This window comes from Engystomops pustulosus, chromosome 3 (assembly GCF_040894005.1).
Source record: "Engystomops pustulosus chromosome 3, aEngPut4.maternal, whole genome shotgun sequence".
Lineage (NCBI taxonomy): Eukaryota > Metazoa > Chordata > Amphibia > Anura > Leptodactylidae > Engystomops > Engystomops pustulosus.
Genome location: NC_092413.1, coordinates 37,236,513 through 37,255,655, shown reverse-complemented (window position 1 = coordinate 37,255,655; position 19,143 = coordinate 37,236,513). Strand labels below are relative to the sequence as shown.

Here is a 19,143-nt window from a genome sequence, read left to right as displayed (position 1 = left end):
ATGGAGAAAATTGTTTGTATTAGTGGAAGAATCACTGATTCCTGTAAATTGCTGTACACAATAATAGCAGTATTTTATTATCCTTATTTATATAATTAAGCGATTTTAAGAATAAAGATAATAAATTGTTACTAAGACGATAGAAAGCAGACTGTAGCGTCTGGTCTGTAGGAAGCATATATATTTTATAAGCCCTGGTATATGGATTTATGTGGAGCACTGAAGCATTCCCAGCCCATTGAAATACAGTACACACTTCATAAAATTGCCTGACATTCAAGAAGTCGGAAACAAAATTCTATTTTCTCAACAGAGAAGAAAAGAAAATGTACATTTCAGCTCAAGGACTCGAAGAGCAGGAGAAAAACACATAACAGCCTTCACTATGAAATGGAATATTTCTATGTCTCTTAGAAGTATTGTAGAAAGAATTATCTAATACATAGACTCAGATTACGCTTTATTCTACTATAATTCATTCAATTTCACAATTCCAAATTATGTGACAAGATTGAAAATGTCCATAAATGTTACATATTGTTCCTATATGCTTTATTTCAATTTCCCCAGGATATGAGTTGCTCAAGTGGTCAGGCAGCTAGTACTCACCTTAATCACAGCTCCCCCACAGGCAGGGAGGTGAAGCACTGCAGAGTTTAAGATGCTTTATTAGAATAGCCCTAGAATTAGAATAGCCCTAGAATTAGATTAGCCTTAGATGTAAGGCATGACCACCTGTTTACAATGCTGCAGAATATGTTGGTGCTATATTATCTAGGAAAATATACATTTGTTGCAGTTAGCATCTAAAGCAAATAAACAAAGATTAAATAAAATCTACCATTTGCTTTTATGCCTTAAGAATGCTATAACTACACTTATGCAGGAACATATCTTGTTTAATCCCTGATCCGAGTGGATTTGCTGAAAAACATTTATAAAATTATGTTAGTTAGGATCTGTTGCTCCTGTGGCTGACCTGCGCTTCTCCTCTTACCCTAATTATACACTGCTCAAGAGAATGATGTAATCACTGTGCTGTCCCTTACAGGCAGAAGTAATTAATCGCTGGACCAACCCCCAGCTGCTGTGTATGAGTCATCCAGTTCAGGTTGATTAGTCCTGTCTGGACAGTTCAGGAAGCTGTGTTAAACACAGCAGCCAGTATGCACCCAGCTTTCCCAAGGTCCTGAATTTTGTAATTGTTTTTTTAAAAGCAAAACCACTCGGATCAGGGATTAAACAAGATATGTTTCTGCATCGGTGTAGCTACAGCATTCTCAAGGTATGTTTTGTTCACAATGCATAAAAACAAATAGTAGATTTCCTTTAATGGGGTAGTGGAGGGAGGGACTAGGAACATATAGTAGTGACACTGTGCAGATGTTACTCTAGTTACATGCAGCCCCGGACCCCTGTGCAGAAGGTCTACAACGTACTACAAGGCTACAGAGCTGCTGCTGATCTCCTGACAATAGTAATTTATAAGTTTCTATTCTGAACTTTCCATGAGGTTAATCAGAGGACAACATCTACTCAATTACTCCGTTTGCAATTTACCATTGTAAAATCCTGAACCGATCCCTTTCACAAGAAGCGCCGCAGCTTCCGAACATTCAGAGACAATACTGCCAGTTTTTCTGGATGAGAACGGGGACTCTTGCCATGATAATAATGTCCTGCTAATTGGTGTTAAACTCCAGCGATTCCTCTGAAAGTTACAGAACATCATAATTGAAACAGGACGCTTAGCGGGTTTGTAACAAACAAATTACATTTGCCATTTATGTTTGACAGGAAGATGTATAGAGTAATGAGAAAGAAAACCGTCAGACAAGGAAACATTAAGGTGTTCTGTCTACAAAGGAGACATCAAGCCAGTTATTTATCTCAACAGACAGCAGTATGCGGGGCCAGGGATGTGTGTGTCTGGCAGGTCAATCCATAGTCCAAATGTAGGTGAACGCCAGTGAAGTCATCTAAGGCTTTGTCAACATTTGCCCTGAAAGCTTAAAGTAGCGCCATATCCATACAGGAATACTTGTACGCAGGCGGCCCATGTGACTTAAAGTAAAAGTTGAAGTTAAAGTTGAAAAACATGGCTCCTTTCTTCCAGCAACAGCACCACACTTGACTATGGTTGGCAGCTCAGCAGTGTGGAAATCACTAAAGCTTAGCTGCAATACCATTTGTGGTCAGGTGTGGAGCTGTTTCTGTAAGAACCCTTTTAAAGGGAGTGTATAACTTTCCCAAACATTATAATCGGCTGGCAGCATGTCATAGAGAAATTGTTACTTTTGCTAGTAGGTTTAGGAGACTTTGAGTGTTACTCCTATTGTCTCATCAGGCAGTCTGAACTGGGCTCTAGTAGCTGATTGACCTGATATTTGCCGCACCCTGTACTCTGCATTTATCTTGCAAGAGTTAACTATGTGTTCATAACGCTAGTGCACAGGGGGCGGGGCTTGGACTGATCGCATCCATGCGATTTATAGAAAAGCATATGCGATCGCCCTGAGCCCCGCCCCCTTGCGCTAGCATCGCGTTACCAACGCGCCCTAACTACGCTCCATGCTGGTGAAACTTCTGTCAATCCTTGTTCACACTTGCTCTATTCATATATATTTGCTAACCTTCTGGTATCCAATCTCTGGTCTGTGCTTCTCTGTTGGATTGCGATTTTGTCATTGTTTGCTCCTACTGTTGCCGACCCGGTTTATCTACTCTTATTGTGTTTCTTGTTTGTTTGTCGTGTTCTGTGTGTCTATTAAAACATAAGGACAGATCATCTACCCCCTACCTATTGGGGGCTGGGCAATAGGAAGGGACAACAGAGAATTGGGTTTAGCTACAGGGCCAACTGTCTGTGTCTTCTTTATGCCCCCCGGATCTGCCTTACAGTAATGCACTGATTCCATAAATATTTTTATTATTTCTCTCCATTTTGCAATTTCAAACAATTCGCAATTTCAGAGAATTCAGAGTGCCCACTTTAATCTATATGAAGCAGTTGCTGCACCCAGTGGGTGTCCTTAGCACCTAGTGCACTGCTATTCCTGCCTGGACCTTTACCATTTCCATCAGATTGGCAGGAGTTTGTCTTGTGAGTAGAATGGAGCGACAATGGAAGACGTCTGATGTGATTTAGGCAGCAATAGCAATGGTCCAGGTGCTAGGGACATGCTCAAGTACTCCAACTGCCTCATTAGCATACAGTTTAGTCTGGGAATATCTTGGAAGTGACAGAATGAACAGCAATAATAAAGATATGTTGGAAATCACTGTACATTTTCATAAAACATGATGACATCTTGTTATAACATTGGGATAAGGGGATAAAATCCCTTTAATTTTGTTTGTGTTTCCATTATTAATGAAGTTCCTTTCCTTGCAAAATGTAACCTATAACTTTCCAATCCTGCCCATTTATTGCCCATTATTTTGGGAGTCGATTGAAAGAGTATTGACTTTTTGTTTCTTAGTTTTTTTCTGATTCTAGGCCTTTATTCAGTCTAGGAGTAAAAATGACCCTTATTGTCCCTTTGCTGCATTAGGCAGGAAATATCTTGCAGGCACCTCCTGTGGTTCAACTTCTGCTGTTTTATTGTTTTTCGGGTTATGGAAGGAACGCTAACATATTCTGGAAATGAATGGCTTTTACTTCCTGGAAATGATGTGCTTGCTGTTCTGTGTCAATACATGAAAATATCTCAATGCATACAACATGGCTTGGCAGGAAAACACCGGAGAGCTTTTACCATTGGACGACCCAAATCCACACATCCCTCATAGCTTGCATTGTAATTCATCTTTGACATCTTTTTAATAGTGAAAATATTTCCCATTGAGAGGACTAAGTTGAGTAACATATTGACTTATATTAAAGCAAACCTGTAACAAGGAATGTGACTTTTAGCTGGTGACAGGTTCCAGTAGCCTTCCCTATGCTGATTTAAAAAAATTCTGAAGCATTTCAGTAGTTTATATAAGTTTGATTCATATTACCTGCCACCAGCATGTGGTGAGACCCAGGGAAGGGGCAGCTGCAGCCTGTGTGTGCCTGTGTTTCCCTTATACATTCTTTCTCTCATACACACCATCCCCCTCCCTCCTCTGCTTGCTCAGTGCACATGACAGGAAGGATGGATGGGTGAGAGAGCTGCATGAGTGTGGAGGAGAGGAGACTGCCTACACAGGCTGCAACTGCAACCTCCTGGGACTCACCGCACACTGCTGGCAGGGAGTCAGGTAATGTAATATAAACAATTATAAACTACTGAAATTATACTGAATGCAGAGAAATACATTTTTAAAATCAGCATAATACAGGAAATTGAAATCTGTCACCGGCTAAAATCACATTCCTAGTTATTGTTCTCCGACTGTTCTGTGGACAGTTCTATAATTCTCTATTAATGCAACCTGTATGAGGATGTTTAGGTAACTCATTTTATTGTTTAGTTCATTGTATGTTTTAACATTCTCAATATCGGGGGATATTTATCATATGGTGGCGCTTCTGTGCTGGAATATGAATACGGCCACACCCCCTTGTCAGGCATGAGGCGGGAAAGCCCCATGGCCACCCCCTCTGCCGCCCGCCGCACCTCTCTATGCCCATCCGCTACCACATGGTATGGAGGTGGTGTATTCGCTATTTTAACTGTTGTAGAAGCACTGATAACTATCCCACATCATGTCTATCAGTCATGTGGACAGGTTACAGCTCAAAAACATTCAAGGAATGGGGCAGAGCTGCAATAACAAATATAGCCACTATACAATGTACGGCACTGAGATAGGAGGTAACGGAGGAGTAATGGTTTCCAGCTCTCACCAATTTGATATCAATGATCTTCCCCAGGGATTGTTAAACAATATTGTAGTTTCTTCAAGACTAATGCAGGTTCAGCTTCTGCTATATTGTGTATGATCACTCACTTATACTGAGTACGGTATAGGTCCTTACAGGACATATGGATTGGGTTGTCTTTCCGAAGCAGCTTCCTACCACCTCCTCAGGAAATATAATCTACTTCCAGCATGTCCAGGAGAAATTTACTATGATTTCCATCATACTTTTATAACTCATGTCCATTACGCCATTTCTAACATCTTTCCTTTTGAATCTGTATGCTAATGAGCAAACACTGCTATGCTGCCTGGACCATTATAGCGTTACCATTCTGTAAGCTATAGATTTATCTTGTGAGAAACAACGGGAAACACTGGAAGGAGAGGGAATTATTATGGCGGGAATAACCGTAATCTAGGTGCTGAAGGTGCATTCTGGGTGCATCAACTGCTTCATTAGCATACAGATTATCCTGGGAATAACTTGGAAATGGCAAATGGACACAAATAATAAAGCATATCCCAACAACACGCTGCCAGCAGATTTTAGGGTTTGGTGGAGATGGTGGACTCCTTTGAAGTATGGCACTGTATAAGAAAACAAAACTTTATTAATGGAAGTAAAAAAGTTTTGGGCAGAAAAAAATGTATAATATAACCATCAAAAAAAGGCTATCAATGATTATTACTTGTGTCTGTGAGACCTCATGCTTTTGAGAGGGAGCAGAAGTGTGGAGATGGATAGGCTGAGAGCGCTGGCACACCGCTAGAATCACATCAACAAGAGCCTGCCTACTTACCAAGCATCGGGCCATAATGTGACCTCATTATGATGTAAAGCTGCTTGCCCTACATCTCCTCTTTATGCTCAGCGAGCTAATGTATTCAGTGATTTTGGATGTACCTGACATACTGTATATTGTTAGAACGTCTGTTACTTATTTTCATACTGATGGTTTTCACCAGGGATATCTGTAGCTGCAGCATATGGTCCGATCCCAGGAGCTTCTGATAAAAACCTAAAATATTTGCTCAGAATAAAAAAGAATAAAATAACAAAGCAATTGGCCTACTTTTCTATACAGAATACACTATATTTAAAGGAAAATACAATTTTTTTGGGAATGCTCTGGTATATGCCCATTCTGGTGTATAGTTAGGACCCTCATGAGATCTTCATTAGAAGTTGCTATTGACCCACTAGCCTTCCTTATAGACCTCCCTTCTCTGGGCTTAGATAAACACAGGTTGAGACTCCATGTTTTGACGGCCGTTAAGACTCTCATTTCTCTATATTGGAAATGACGCCCACCCCTTCCTTCTTGATTTTTGTCCTTGTCTCATGTATACAGTGGAACATCTCATGCCTAATCTTCATGTTCATGTGGGCCAATTTCTAGAAGTATGGGTCACTTGGGATATTAAGGGACCCAGGCTGCTTCACTCCTCCTTGGACCATGGAGCCATTGGAGCCCCACCCTTTTCTCCCCTCCCCCAAGTTGTTATTATTTTTCCTCCTTTTCTGACATTGTTTATCATGTACGGAATCATGCTATTAATATGTGCACTAAAATTTTACATTTTGGATGTCATGTAATTTTCAAAGAAATTGATCTCACCCTTCACTGTGATTTCTTGTTACAACAATCTGGTTCCAATGATCTTTATTTGGGTCCTGCATGACCTTTTACTTCTACAGTTTTTTTGGTTATTTTTCTCGTTATCAGTTGACTGTTTGTAAAGACCTTAATGCCTCTTTCACACTTGCGGTTTTTACGCGCGTGTTCTGCGAATGCTTATGACGTGTAGAACTTGCATTGCACCCTGTCCCATTGTTATCAACAGGCTTTTTCAGACTTGCATTTTTTTCACGCTCACATGCACCTTTTTTTTTTAACGCACGTTTAAATCTCATCCTGCTCTACTTTTGCATGTCATGCGCATGAAAAAGGCACCGTACAAGTCTATGGAGATGCATCAAAAATGCATTGCACTCTGAGACACATGCAAGTCCAATGTATCAATCGCCATAGAAAAGAACACATTGAAATTGCATTTCAGACTCCAACGTGATCTGCAACGCAAGTGTGGAAGGGGCCTAAAACCTTGAAGGAAACCTACCATGAGGAATCTATAATCAGAAGTAGACCTGATGCTAGATTCCTCCTTCCGGCCTCTGCCCTAATCTGTAATTTAATAATCCTAACTTGTTAAAAATTTTATTTTAGTAATATGTATTACTGCAGAGGCTACTGGGGCGTGGATTAGCCTGGCCGGCCAGTGGAAGCTAAGGCTACTCCTCTGCAGGTAATTTAATTATCACTAAAATAAAGTTTTTTAACAAGTTAGGTTAAGTTCCAGGATTATCAAATAAATTACAGATTAGGGCAGAGGCAGGAGGAATCTACTATCAGATCTACTTCTAATGGAAGATTCCTCATGGTAGGTTTTCCTTAAAAGAGTTGAAAAAAAAAGAGAACAAAAGAATACTATAGAATTGTATTCAACATTGTCCTTTCTTTTTCTAAAAGTTTCATACAAATGTAATGTAACCCTAGTTGTATAAGTTGATATCCCTTCCAAAAATCAATGACAAGTGGCTTTAATATGGACATTTGTGGCTTTACAGATGTAGCAGTGCTGAGTTTGTCATTTGCTCCACTCTTCAATGTATTGTGACTTTACTTGTGTTATTTTTTTCTTATGGATTGTATTGAATCTATTGAGGAATTTTAGTTGAAAAACGCACAGAGCTCTGCTACATGTCTATTTTCTCCCAAGTGACATTCGCCTTTAAGTGACAATTCTTGCACGTTGTATTTGCTTGTGTAGCAATGCTTTGGCTTTTCTTCCTCCGATCTTTCTAAATATATTTTCTTATCCCACTCTTGGGAGCTGTTTGCGGAGACTGCTTGTTACACATAGCGTATGACTCAGTGCTCCCCTCGTGTTACATTGTAGCCGGCACAGTGGTGCCCGCCACAAAATGGAATCTGCATTAAATTCGATTAATTATATGTTCCAAATTGCTCTCATTTTTTTCTCACGGGTTGTTTTTTTTTTTTTTTTTGTTTATTTGTTGCTTTGTTTTATTTGATTATATGGCACATAAGGGATTTAAAGGGGAAGATCAGGAAAAGTATTATAATGCATTTATGTCTTGTACCGTATTTTTCCGACTATAAGGCGCACCATCAATAAATGCCTGCCAAAACATCTAGGTTCATATATAAGGCGCACCGGATTATAAGGAGCACCTGATTATAAGGATGAATGACCAGCAGGTGGCAGACCTGTGCACAGTTCAAGGCAGCTGTTGTCTGTAAGTACGGTTCATATATAAGGCGCACTGGACTATAACTGGACTTATTAGTCCGAAAAATACGGTAGTTTTACGTGCTGCTCCATTTTTATCATTTATCAGTTAATAAAGAAATACTACACTTAACCCTTTACTTTAGCTTTACACCGTCATATATCCTTACACTTTGCAAACATTGCAGACTCCCGCAATCCTTATATCGCCGCCAAGTCTATGCGTTGTAGGGTACACCCATTTCTTTTTTGTCACAAACCTTTTTTGCACAGGATGTCAGGGCTAAAGGATTAAAGAAAAGATCCAAGTTTGATTGTTACCCCCTATTCACCAGATAGGCGAAAACAACCTGATTGGTGGGGGTCTGACTGCAGATCACAGGTCGAGCACAGCGCGGAGGTATCTCCCGCACTCTTATAGACATTGAAAGGAGGTGCTGGAAATGCCTCCTTGACAATTTCTGACGCTCCCATAGTATTGAACTGAGTGACATGACATCTGCTCGACCTGCTGCTCCATCACGTAGTGAGAATGGGTGAGGGTCCCATCACCAAGCAGATTGTTATCCCCTCTCCCCTATCTTCCATCCTTCCTTCACCATTGTACTCCTCTCATGTACATATGCTTTATTTAACCATCTCCTTTCTCTGTCTATTCTCCTCCTACTAGCCGCAGGTGATATCTCTCCTAACCCTGGTACTACTTCTTTCAGTTCCAAACTTTCCACTACTTTTAGAAACCCTACAAACCTCATCAATATCCAGTGCATCCCCACTTCTATCTCTCCTACTCCTAGAGCTCCTTTCAGATGTGCCCCCTGGAATGACAGCTCTATGTACAATAAACTTGAATCCATTCATGATCTGATTCTTTTAAGTCGTTTGACCTGCTGGCCATCACCAAAACATGGATCCAGCAGGGTGAAAATGCATCACCTGCCGCTCTGTGCTTTAGTGGCTTGTAATTCTCACTCATTATGGACTTGATAATAGGCCGGGAGAAGGGGTGGGAATACTCCTATACCCTGATGCACCTTCCAGGTCATTCTTCCTGATCCCTCTCTCATCATTCCTTCTTTTGAGGTCCACACCCTCAGGATATTCTGCCCATTCTGCCTTTGTGTGGTTGTAATAAATCATTCTTCTTGCTCACCCTATCAATTTCTCAACCACTTTGTTTCTTGGCTTTCTCATTTTCAATCTTGTGATATTCCAACGCTTCAATATTCTTATTAACACCCCCATCTCCCCTTTGGCCTCTCAACTTTTATCAATAATTTCCTCTTCGATCCTCCAGTAATCTTAGATTATTATCTTCATTAATTTGAACCTCCCACTCACGTATCCAGGACTTCTCCAGAGCTACACCAATTCTCTGGAATGTCCTACCCCAGTTTATCAGACTAATACCCAACCCCCCAAAGCTTCAAACATGCTCTTAAAACCCATTTGTTTAGACAGGGATATCACTTTCACTAACTTTAATGCAACTTTAACTCTTTATTAAGCCTTGGTTTAATATTAATATTGATCAATATTAATTCATAATAATTCTGGGTACTCCCCCTGTCCGTCCGGAAAATGCTTCTCTGCAGTTTCACTGACTTTGGACTTTGTATATAAGATGGCGGCTGATGGCTGATTCAAGCAGCATCTTTATTTATTAAATTATTTTCATTCCATTCCCTTATAAAAATGTCTCGCCATTTTTGGCTGGACCTTAAGCTCTTGTGTCACCCCTTCATCCTCATAGACTGTAAGCTCTTGTGTCACCCCTTCATCCTCATAGACTGTAAGCTCTTGTGTCACCCCCTCATCCTCATAGACTGTAAGCTCTTGTGTCACCCTCTCATCCTCATAGACTGTAAGCTCTTGTGTCACCCCTTCATCCTCATAGTCTTTAAGCTCTTGTGTCACCCCCTCATCCTCATAGACTGTAAGCTCTTGTGTCACCCCCTCATCCTCATAGACTGTAAGCTCTTGTGTCACCCCCTCATCCTCATAGACTGTAAGCTCTTGTGTCTCCCCCTCATCCTCATAGACTGTAAGCTCTTGTGTCACCCCTCGTCCTCATAGACTGTAAGATCTTGTGTCACCCCTCATCCTCATAGACTTTAAGCTCTTGTGTCACCCCTTCATCCTCATAGACTGTAAGCTCTTGTGTCACCCCTCATCCTCATAGACTGTAAGCTCTTGTGTCACCCCTTCATCCTCATAGACTTTAAGCTCTTGTGTCACCCCCTTCATCCTCATAGACTGTAAGCTCTTGTGTCACCCCCTCATCCTCATAGACTTTAAGCTCTTGTGTCTTACCCTTGTCCTCTTAGACTATGAGGGCCCTCACTCCTATTGTTTCATATGACTGTTATTACTCTGTAATTTCTTAATTTAATTTGTATATGTTCCCCAGAATCTATAAAGCGATACAGAATTTGATGGCACTATATGAAGGACGATTATTGTTATCATTTTTTTTTTAATTGGTTGAGAAATAAAGTTTTACGTTCCAAAGAAGGATGAAAATAGTTAATCATTTGTAGAAAGCAGTATGTAAATTCATGGCAATGTTCAGGGATAGAAGCGGGAAGACTGCTGGGTGGGAACCACAGTCCTGTATGTCAGAAAGTGGAAGAGGAAGGTAGTCAAGGCCTGTGAGATGCCGGAGGTATGAAAATAGCTGCAGTCTAAAGGGTAACCTTGGCTTTTTTTTCCATTTATAAGTAACTAAAGGGACTATAAATAGAGACAACACAAAGACTGGAAGGGAAACACGTAAGGAAGAATTGATTAACTTCTACCACAACTCTATAGAAATCGACCACTCAGACACAGACAATCTCTGAGCTTAGAAATACCTATATAATATATATATATAGCACAATGCATAAAGGACACTAACTTTACCTTGGAGGAATATTTTCAGGAACACAGTTTAAGAGGCTCTAGGAAAAGCACTGAAGCAGCACCTCCTCTGTCCGTAGGTTGTGTCTGGTATTGCAGGTTGGCCATGTATTTTTAATCCTTTACAATCTCCATTATATAATCAGAATGTAGAGCTGCTGCACTCCAATGCAAATTCTGTATAAGCCCCCCCCCCATTTATAATGGGACTGGTCTCCTGATATGGGCTGAAGAATCATAAAGCACTGGTGTTCAGAGCTCCAGCCAATGTAGCCATTGTTTTAATGGGAACAACTGAGATTTATTAAGCTAAAGTTTTCCCTTAAAGGAAACCTACCATGAGGAATCTACTATCAGAAGTAGATGTGATGGTAGATTCCTCCTGCCTGTGTCTACCCTAATCTGTAATTTAATAATCCTGGAACAAAACCTCACTTGTTATAAACTTTACTTTAGTAATATGTAAATTACGTGCAGAGGCTACTGGGGCGTGTACAAGCCTGGCCGGCCAGTGGGAGCTAAGGCTATTCCACACCCCACTAGCCTCTGCAGTTTAAAAATTATTTTAGTAATATGTAAATTAACAAGTTAGGTTCCAGGATTATTCATTACAGATTAGGGCAGCTGGAGGAATCTACCATCAGATCTACTTCCGATAGGAGATTCCTCATGGTAGGTTTCCTTTAAAATATGAAGGATTCTGCAACAGAGAATCCAAAAGACAAGCAAACTATAATATGTGTGATTGGGTTGGCAGCCTGGGGTTCAAAGCTTCTAGGGGAGTTATGGTCACTCAAATCATTCCCTGCCCTGTAGAAAAGGACCTCTAAATTGAAAATCAGCTTCTCCTTACAGGCAAAAACTTTATTTTTCAAAATATGTCAATGAGGCTTAACATTCGTTTATACCATTGATATCCTCAATTTAATACATCATTTTAATAATATCACAAATTGATTTGGATGGATCCTATACATCCAGATTATACAAAAAGACATTTTATTTTTCAAATTACAGTTCATTGAGTATAGAGGGTTTACCACTATACAAGGGTCTGCTGTGCTATGCTGCACACTCCTATTACAAGTCTACAGTCCTCTGAAGGCACGATCAATATGTCAAAGGTGAAGAAAGGCTAGAGAACTAAGGAACATAATATATATATATATATAACTAAAAATAACTATAAAATATATAACTATATATATAACTATAAAATATAACTAAAATATAAATGCAATAAATAAATTAATATATAAATACCAAAAAAATTAATTCCAGGAATTCCTTTTATTGTAAAATATAAAGATAAAGGGGAATGTGCTGTAATGGAAACTGTCTTCGATTATATTCCATCTACATAGTGGAATCTGTAAAAAAATAAGCTTAATGTAACTTAAAGTGTAATAAATAGCCCTGGACACTAAAGAAAATGTAATGAGATGAGTGCTGGGAAGGTTCTAGCCTAAGTGAGACTTTGTTACTATTCAATTTAATAAAAAATGCATTAAGTACTGCACATTTCCTGCTAGAAAGTGAAGTAATAATAGTGATGCAGCTCACACACCACCAGTTATTATGGGGGGGGGGGGTAGAAATGGGTTTATTGTGCTGCTAGTTATTACATAATGTCCTCATTCTATACTATAATTAACACTTTCCTCTAAAATTATTATCTAATAACTTGTGTAACTAGAATAAGATCTCTTCTAACAGAACACATCCCGGAAAAACTGCCAAACTAAAATAACAGAAACAATAATGTTACTTACAATCATGATCTATTATAATTTTTCTCCATGAAATAGATTAAAAGAAATTAAAAGGGTTTTCCACTGCAGCAAATATTTCATATGGTTTATGCAAAGAAAAGCTATGCAATTTTCCAATATACTCTCTATATCAATTCCTTGTGGTTTTCTAGATCTCTGCTTGCTGTCATTCTATAGAAGACTTCTACGTTAACTTCCACTGGACAGAAATCTATCCATGGGCTTGTGATAGGTAGGTGCGCGAGCTGATATTATCACGCGGCTCTGTGATGATAATGGCTCCCGCACCTGTGTGTCCATCACAAGACCATGGACAGATCTCTATCCACTGGAAGTAAGCTTAGAAGCTTTCTGTAGAATGACAGAAAGTATCTAATCTATTATCTATTTATTTATAGAAAAACAAAAACAAACGGCACTCCAAAATAGTGGAATTATTCAAGTGGTGTTTATTCCCAAACTGCTACGTTACTTGAATTATTCCACTATTTTGGAGTGCCGTTCGTTTTTGTTTTTCTATATTTGGAAGGACATGGCTGTCCGGTTGTAGCGTGCACCCATCCTTTATTCTATTGCAGTGCCGATAAGGAATTCTTTTTTTCTATCTATCATCTATCTATCTCATATCTATCTATCTATCTATCATATATCTATCTATCTATCTATCTATCTATCTATCTATCTATCATCAATCTATCTATCTATCTATCTATCTATCTATCTATCTATCTATCATATATCTATCTATCTATCTATCTATCATCTATCTATCTATCTATCTATCATATATCTATCTATCTATCATCTATCTATCTATCTATCTATCATATATCTATCTATCTATCATCTATCTATCTATATATCTATCTATCTATCTATCTATCTATCTATCAATCATATATCTATCTATCTATCTATCTATCTATCTATCTATCTCATATCTAACTCCTATCTATCTATCTATCTATCTATCTATCTATCTATCTATCTATCTATATATATATCTCATATCTATCTACAACATGCACAATAAACTTCATCTTTAAATAATCTTTGGACTTTGGAGTGCTTCCTGCAATCTACTTTCTATCTATCTATCTATCTATCTATCTATCTATCTATCTATCTATCTATCTATCTATCTATCTATCTTTCATCTATTATCTACCTATCATCTATCTTTCATTTATTTTTATTTCTATCTATTATCTATTTTTCTATCATCTATATCATCCCGCCACCCATTAGGCAAAGTTGTATTCTGTTCTTCACTTCTGAAACTCTGTTTCAGAAAGCATAGGTTAAATGGCTTGGGGGCATTTATTACAAGAGTCTTAAGAGCTGAACTGTTCTAGTTACCCATGGCAACCTATCAGAGCTCAGCTTTCTTTTTCCCATAGCCTTTCATAGAAGTAAAGCTGCACTCTGATTGGTTTCCATAGGCAACTAGAACAGTTTGACCTCAGACACTTCTGATAAATCTCCCCCTTGTGTTTATACCATCTTGATGGCTGAACAGTGTTGAAAGAACTTAGAAGCTTGGTGGGTAGACTATATCCTTGATGCAGTCAGGAAAGAGAGTTCACGCCAGTGTTCAGCGCTCATGTGTCCAGACTTCCTTCTGCTTCTTTCCAGCCTCCTCTAGAGCATAGAGAAAAATCTGCAAGGAAAACACTCGACTTTGTTTATTTTCCCTTCCTAAAAAGGAAATCCTGCTTTTATCTCCACCTTGGGACTTTGTAATGTCAGCATCTGCTTATGGCTGACAATTCTTCTAGGACATTCAGCTTTGAGTAAAAAAAAAAAAAAAAGATAAATTCAGCAAAAACACTAAAGATTCACATACACAAATATTACATAAACTTGCAATACTTTTTTGTTAGATGAAAAAGTAAAGAAGTTTTCTCAATGCTGCGTGCACTGGCTTCCATTACACAGGCAGTGCAATATTATGACATCATCATCGTGCTGCCTGTGAAGTCTCACTGGAGTACCAGCAGATGGATAGGAGATTGAACAGACAAATAGGAAACCTGCAGGTAAGTCCCTGTATGTAATTTTCCAGTTGGGGGGCGGGGTGCACATAATTAATTGGAGAGGGGTATTAGTAAATTATTTACATTATATCACAGCTTGTGATTGCACCATACATACAGCATCCTCCATTAATATTGTGTTTGACAAAGGCCCAGGGGGCCGAAACGTCCACACTATTACAATAAAATCTTATTTGCATCTGAAATACAAGTGGTGCACAGTCTTTCATTTTCACTGAATCAGTGCCATAGAGATGAATAGAGCAGTCAGCGTATGTGAGGGGCTGCTCTGTTCATCTTGAGTAAGACTCAAGTACAATAGACCCGTGTTCTCATGATCTGTGTGATCCCATCAATAAAAACCCCACTGATCAGCAAGTCAGCCTAAATTTTTGTCATTGGACAACCCCTTTAAGGGGGAGTGGCCCCATGCAGAACTCTGCTAAGGGGCCAATCCTCTCCTAGTTAAGAGCCTGGTTAAGGTAGGTTATTGGATATTGGTGGGGGTCCGACACCTAGGCCCCATATCACCTCATTTTAGCAGAGTATTTGGAGCCAGAAGCTGATGGTAAATGGTATTTGAACTGTAATAGCACTACCAGGCCACTACATCGTGTATGTCACTGTTTCTGCTGTACTGTGTGGCTTTCAGACTAGTGTGTAGGACCTTGGAGACTTCTAGACAGATTATGTAAGACCGCATTAGCAAACACTCTATAGAAACACTTATAGATGTGTTAGTCATGATGGCAGGGTCTCAGAGACCTCTGGGAATGTTATGTTTCACATCATTGACAAGAACTCTTCAGAAATACTCGGTGATTTGAGCTATGTATTATAGCGACAGGAGCATCGAGACCTCTGTGTCAAGAGCTGCTAAGATCTCATGAACTTCTGCATAATGCCTACTAGAGCAAGGAGACTGGTGGGCAGAGTATAGCAGACAGGGTCAAAAGTTGACAAGATGAGTCAGCTATGAAATAAGGAAAGTAGTCACAGTAATAGGTCAGAACAAAGTTTAGGAGGACAAATATATCGGCAAAAGGAAATACAGGAAAGGTCAGCTACAGAAACCCCAATAACTCACAGGTAGGGGTCAAATAAGGTCACTTGTCTTCTTAGATGATGACATCACCCTTAGACATTTCATCCATGATCCCTGTGTTGCAATTTCCTACTACAACCATGTACCGGAATTGGGATTATTACAACTAAGACTCTATTTCCATTTTCTTTTAGGCTACATTGAAGGTATTGTATAGGTAATGACTTTTCCCTTTGTAAACTTCTTATATGTATATCGGACCCATGACACCTAGCACATGCCAAAAGAGTGCCCTTTGTAGGAATTAGAGTTTAGAAATGCGTCCTTCCATAACTTTCTTCTTGACTAGACATGTTCAGAAATGCCGTGCCAGACTGGGGTCCTAAGATCTTCCATCAACTCCTAAGAAATAGTCTCTTCTGGACTTCAAATTGGATTTTCTTCTGCTAGGTCTTTGGGGTCCTGTGTTAGCCTAGAACAGGGGTGGCGAACCTACGGCACGGCTGCCAGAGGCGGCACTCAGAGCCCTTTCTGTGGGCACTTGGGCCATCACCCCAGGACACCAGACAAGACTCAAAGAATCTTCCTGCAGTTCCAAGCCACTTAAAAGATGCTGCTTTCAGACATATTTTGATACTTCTCTACTTAGAACTGTAGGAAGAGGGTGAATGAGTAGACAGGGCCGAATTATCTTTGGAGGACCTCCTGCTGGCCCCACAATTCTCTGTGTACAGAGGGACACAGGAAATTGTGCAAAATGTCCATCTTTTTACTATGTTGCTGTCCTCAGGAGGCCAATCTGATCGGAAGTTGTTGAAGAACAGGGAGCAATAACCTACTGCTTTAATTTTTGGTTGGCACCTCTCGATAAATAAGGGGAGTTTGGGTTGCAGTTTGGGCTCTCGGCCGCTAAAAGGTTCGCCACCACTGGCCTAGAATATGGGCCACCGGAGGAAGCTCTGTTGGGCCAGTCCAACATTGTATGTGTGTCATATTATACGGTAATCAGCTTTTATGGACAACAATATTACACTAATGTAATTCTGAAGTAGTGGTGCCAACTTTTGGCCTGAAGGTGATCATATTGTGTGTCCCCTCACCTGTGAAAACTGTGCACCAAGAAGCAATCATTTATAAGGAGGTAGGAAAGAAGAAGACATGTTGGAAAAATCTACTTAGTAAAGTTCTTATGTAGAGTCTCAAACGTGATTATAATGGATCTGGTATAATGGGATGAGGTATGGAGCCACTTTACTATACTATATGTATACACAAACCAGTCATGACACAATTTGCACTATGACTAATTCTGTACTGGATGAAATGACAAACATGAGATGAGAGACAACCTATTTGTAACAATACATCAGCTTCGGAGCTGATGTGTGATAATGAGACAATGTTAGCATAGAATGGCAATCTATTGTAAAGACTCTCCAAAGGTCTTCATGGACCAGATGACATCTGTTAGTTGGCCACATACTCTGTATGTAAACAGCTGTACACTTCTATAACTCATCTTTACTATGGATTGAGTACATAGGTATACCCTTTCCAACATACAGGTGGCAATACATAAAAAAAAAAAACTTGGTGACTCAATTGTTTGTCGCTAGGAGTGCAAATTTGTTGACTGATGAGAACTTGCTGTAGGCTGCTGAATTATACATTTTTGCATTTCTGGGTGTCTTTAAGTCTGTTTCATCAATATTTTATGAGAATCTGCTTTGCATAACTTGAAACAAATTTCTTTTAGCTTCTATAATAAGGCAGAAATAATTGCATGTGCAGTCTTCTCAAATTATTCTTTTAGTCCATGGGAGAACAAGGCTGCTTTCTAAATATGTTGTCATATTTATGGACCATGCCTAATTAGACAGGCCTGCTTAGTAATTTACTACTGATTTCATGTGTATAGATTTCCGCATCATTGGGTATCGGGCACCTGTTATCTGCACAAAGCTGTCATTCTACACATATAGCAGAGCTAAATCTGACTACTAACTACTGGGGTTGCATCACCCCATGGATCGGAGAGGTTATCCATCTGACAAACCTGGCGTCATCGCTCTGCAATGTTGTCTAATTCTATATGGTAAATGAGACTATGTTAGTTGTGAATGCATCAGAAGGGGAAATATGTCTCCATAGGAAAACTGCCTTATCCGTCAGCCCCAAGAGGTATGTAAGTTTTGGCGCCTTAATCACTTTACCGAGGTAACTCAATGTTCTAAAAATGTTGAACGGAAGACGGAACTTATGAGGTGTGCAAATTGGCATTTTCATGCACCCAATGTTTTTTCCTTGCTTCAAGAGTACCCCGCCCTAATGCCCCTTCTCATTAAATAGTCTGGTACCACCCAAGACATTCAGCATCTTAGCACATCCATTGCTTTGACATCACTCATGAGTGTTAGATACGTTGGGAAGATACAATTGTGGGATTTGTCATAGACAATGTATGATGTGTTATGATGCAGGACATCTTGGATGGTACCTGGAGGGAAGAGGGGCATTATAGAGAGGTTTTCTTGGAGCAATGGCAAGTTTCCAGTTTACATGCCTCTTAAGTGTATGTTTTTTTAAAAAAAGCTTCTTAAAAGTGCTTAGGAAGTGCTGGAACAAGGTGCCAACAGAAGTTTTATCCAGAAGGCAAAGGCACCAAACTGCAGATAACACAACTGATTTGACTACGAGAGAGGTCCCTATGCTGCTATTACGAGAAGTTTCAAGAATTTTCTAATTTTATGAACTAGAGAGGGACAGTTGGGGAAATGATTCTTACATGCCTTGAGTTATGTGATCATGAAAGTTGGTTTTGGCCATGTGCTAGACGTTTCAGAGTCTTATCACATGGCCTCATGTAATCCCTGGTCTCATACACATGACCATAGTTACTACAACCACATATGAGATGACGGGCAAAGCCAGAAATCATAGACCAGGTCCTGTTTGTAGGTATGGCAGTCTTTTTCTACATGAGTGGACCTTACATGTAGCCTACTTTGCAGATATCCTTTTTGGTGTGTTTAGGTGTAACTTAGTTATTTTATGTGCTATGTGGTAAGAATTATTTAGTGTATGGGCTCACCCAATATCTTACTTTTTATGTACTATTAATAGTATTAGCTGTACATATTTTGTGTATTTTCTTACTTTCTACTTCTGCTAAATCTTCTAAAATAGATGCTTGTCCAATGAATTCATGAGAATTACTTTG

At 39.4% G+C, this 19,143-nt stretch overlaps 1 protein-coding gene across 3 annotated transcripts in view; it reads left to right on the top strand.

Moving 5' to 3' along the window:
- PLCB1 (phospholipase C beta 1) overlaps positions 1-19,143 on the top strand; it is a 457,336-nt gene that overhangs the window by 117,653 nt on the left and 320,540 nt on the right. Inside the window, exon 1 of one of the 3 annotated variants that reach the window (XM_072140490.1) lies at positions 14,828-14,881. The exons of the other annotated variants lie outside the window; for them this stretch is intronic. Within the exon in view, the coding sequence (XP_071996591.1) occupies positions 14,843-14,881 (39 nt within the window). The 5' untranslated portion in view covers positions 14,828-14,842. Of the gene's footprint in view, positions 1-14,827; positions 14,882-19,143 lie in introns of those variants that run through there. 3 annotated transcript variants of the gene reach the window in all.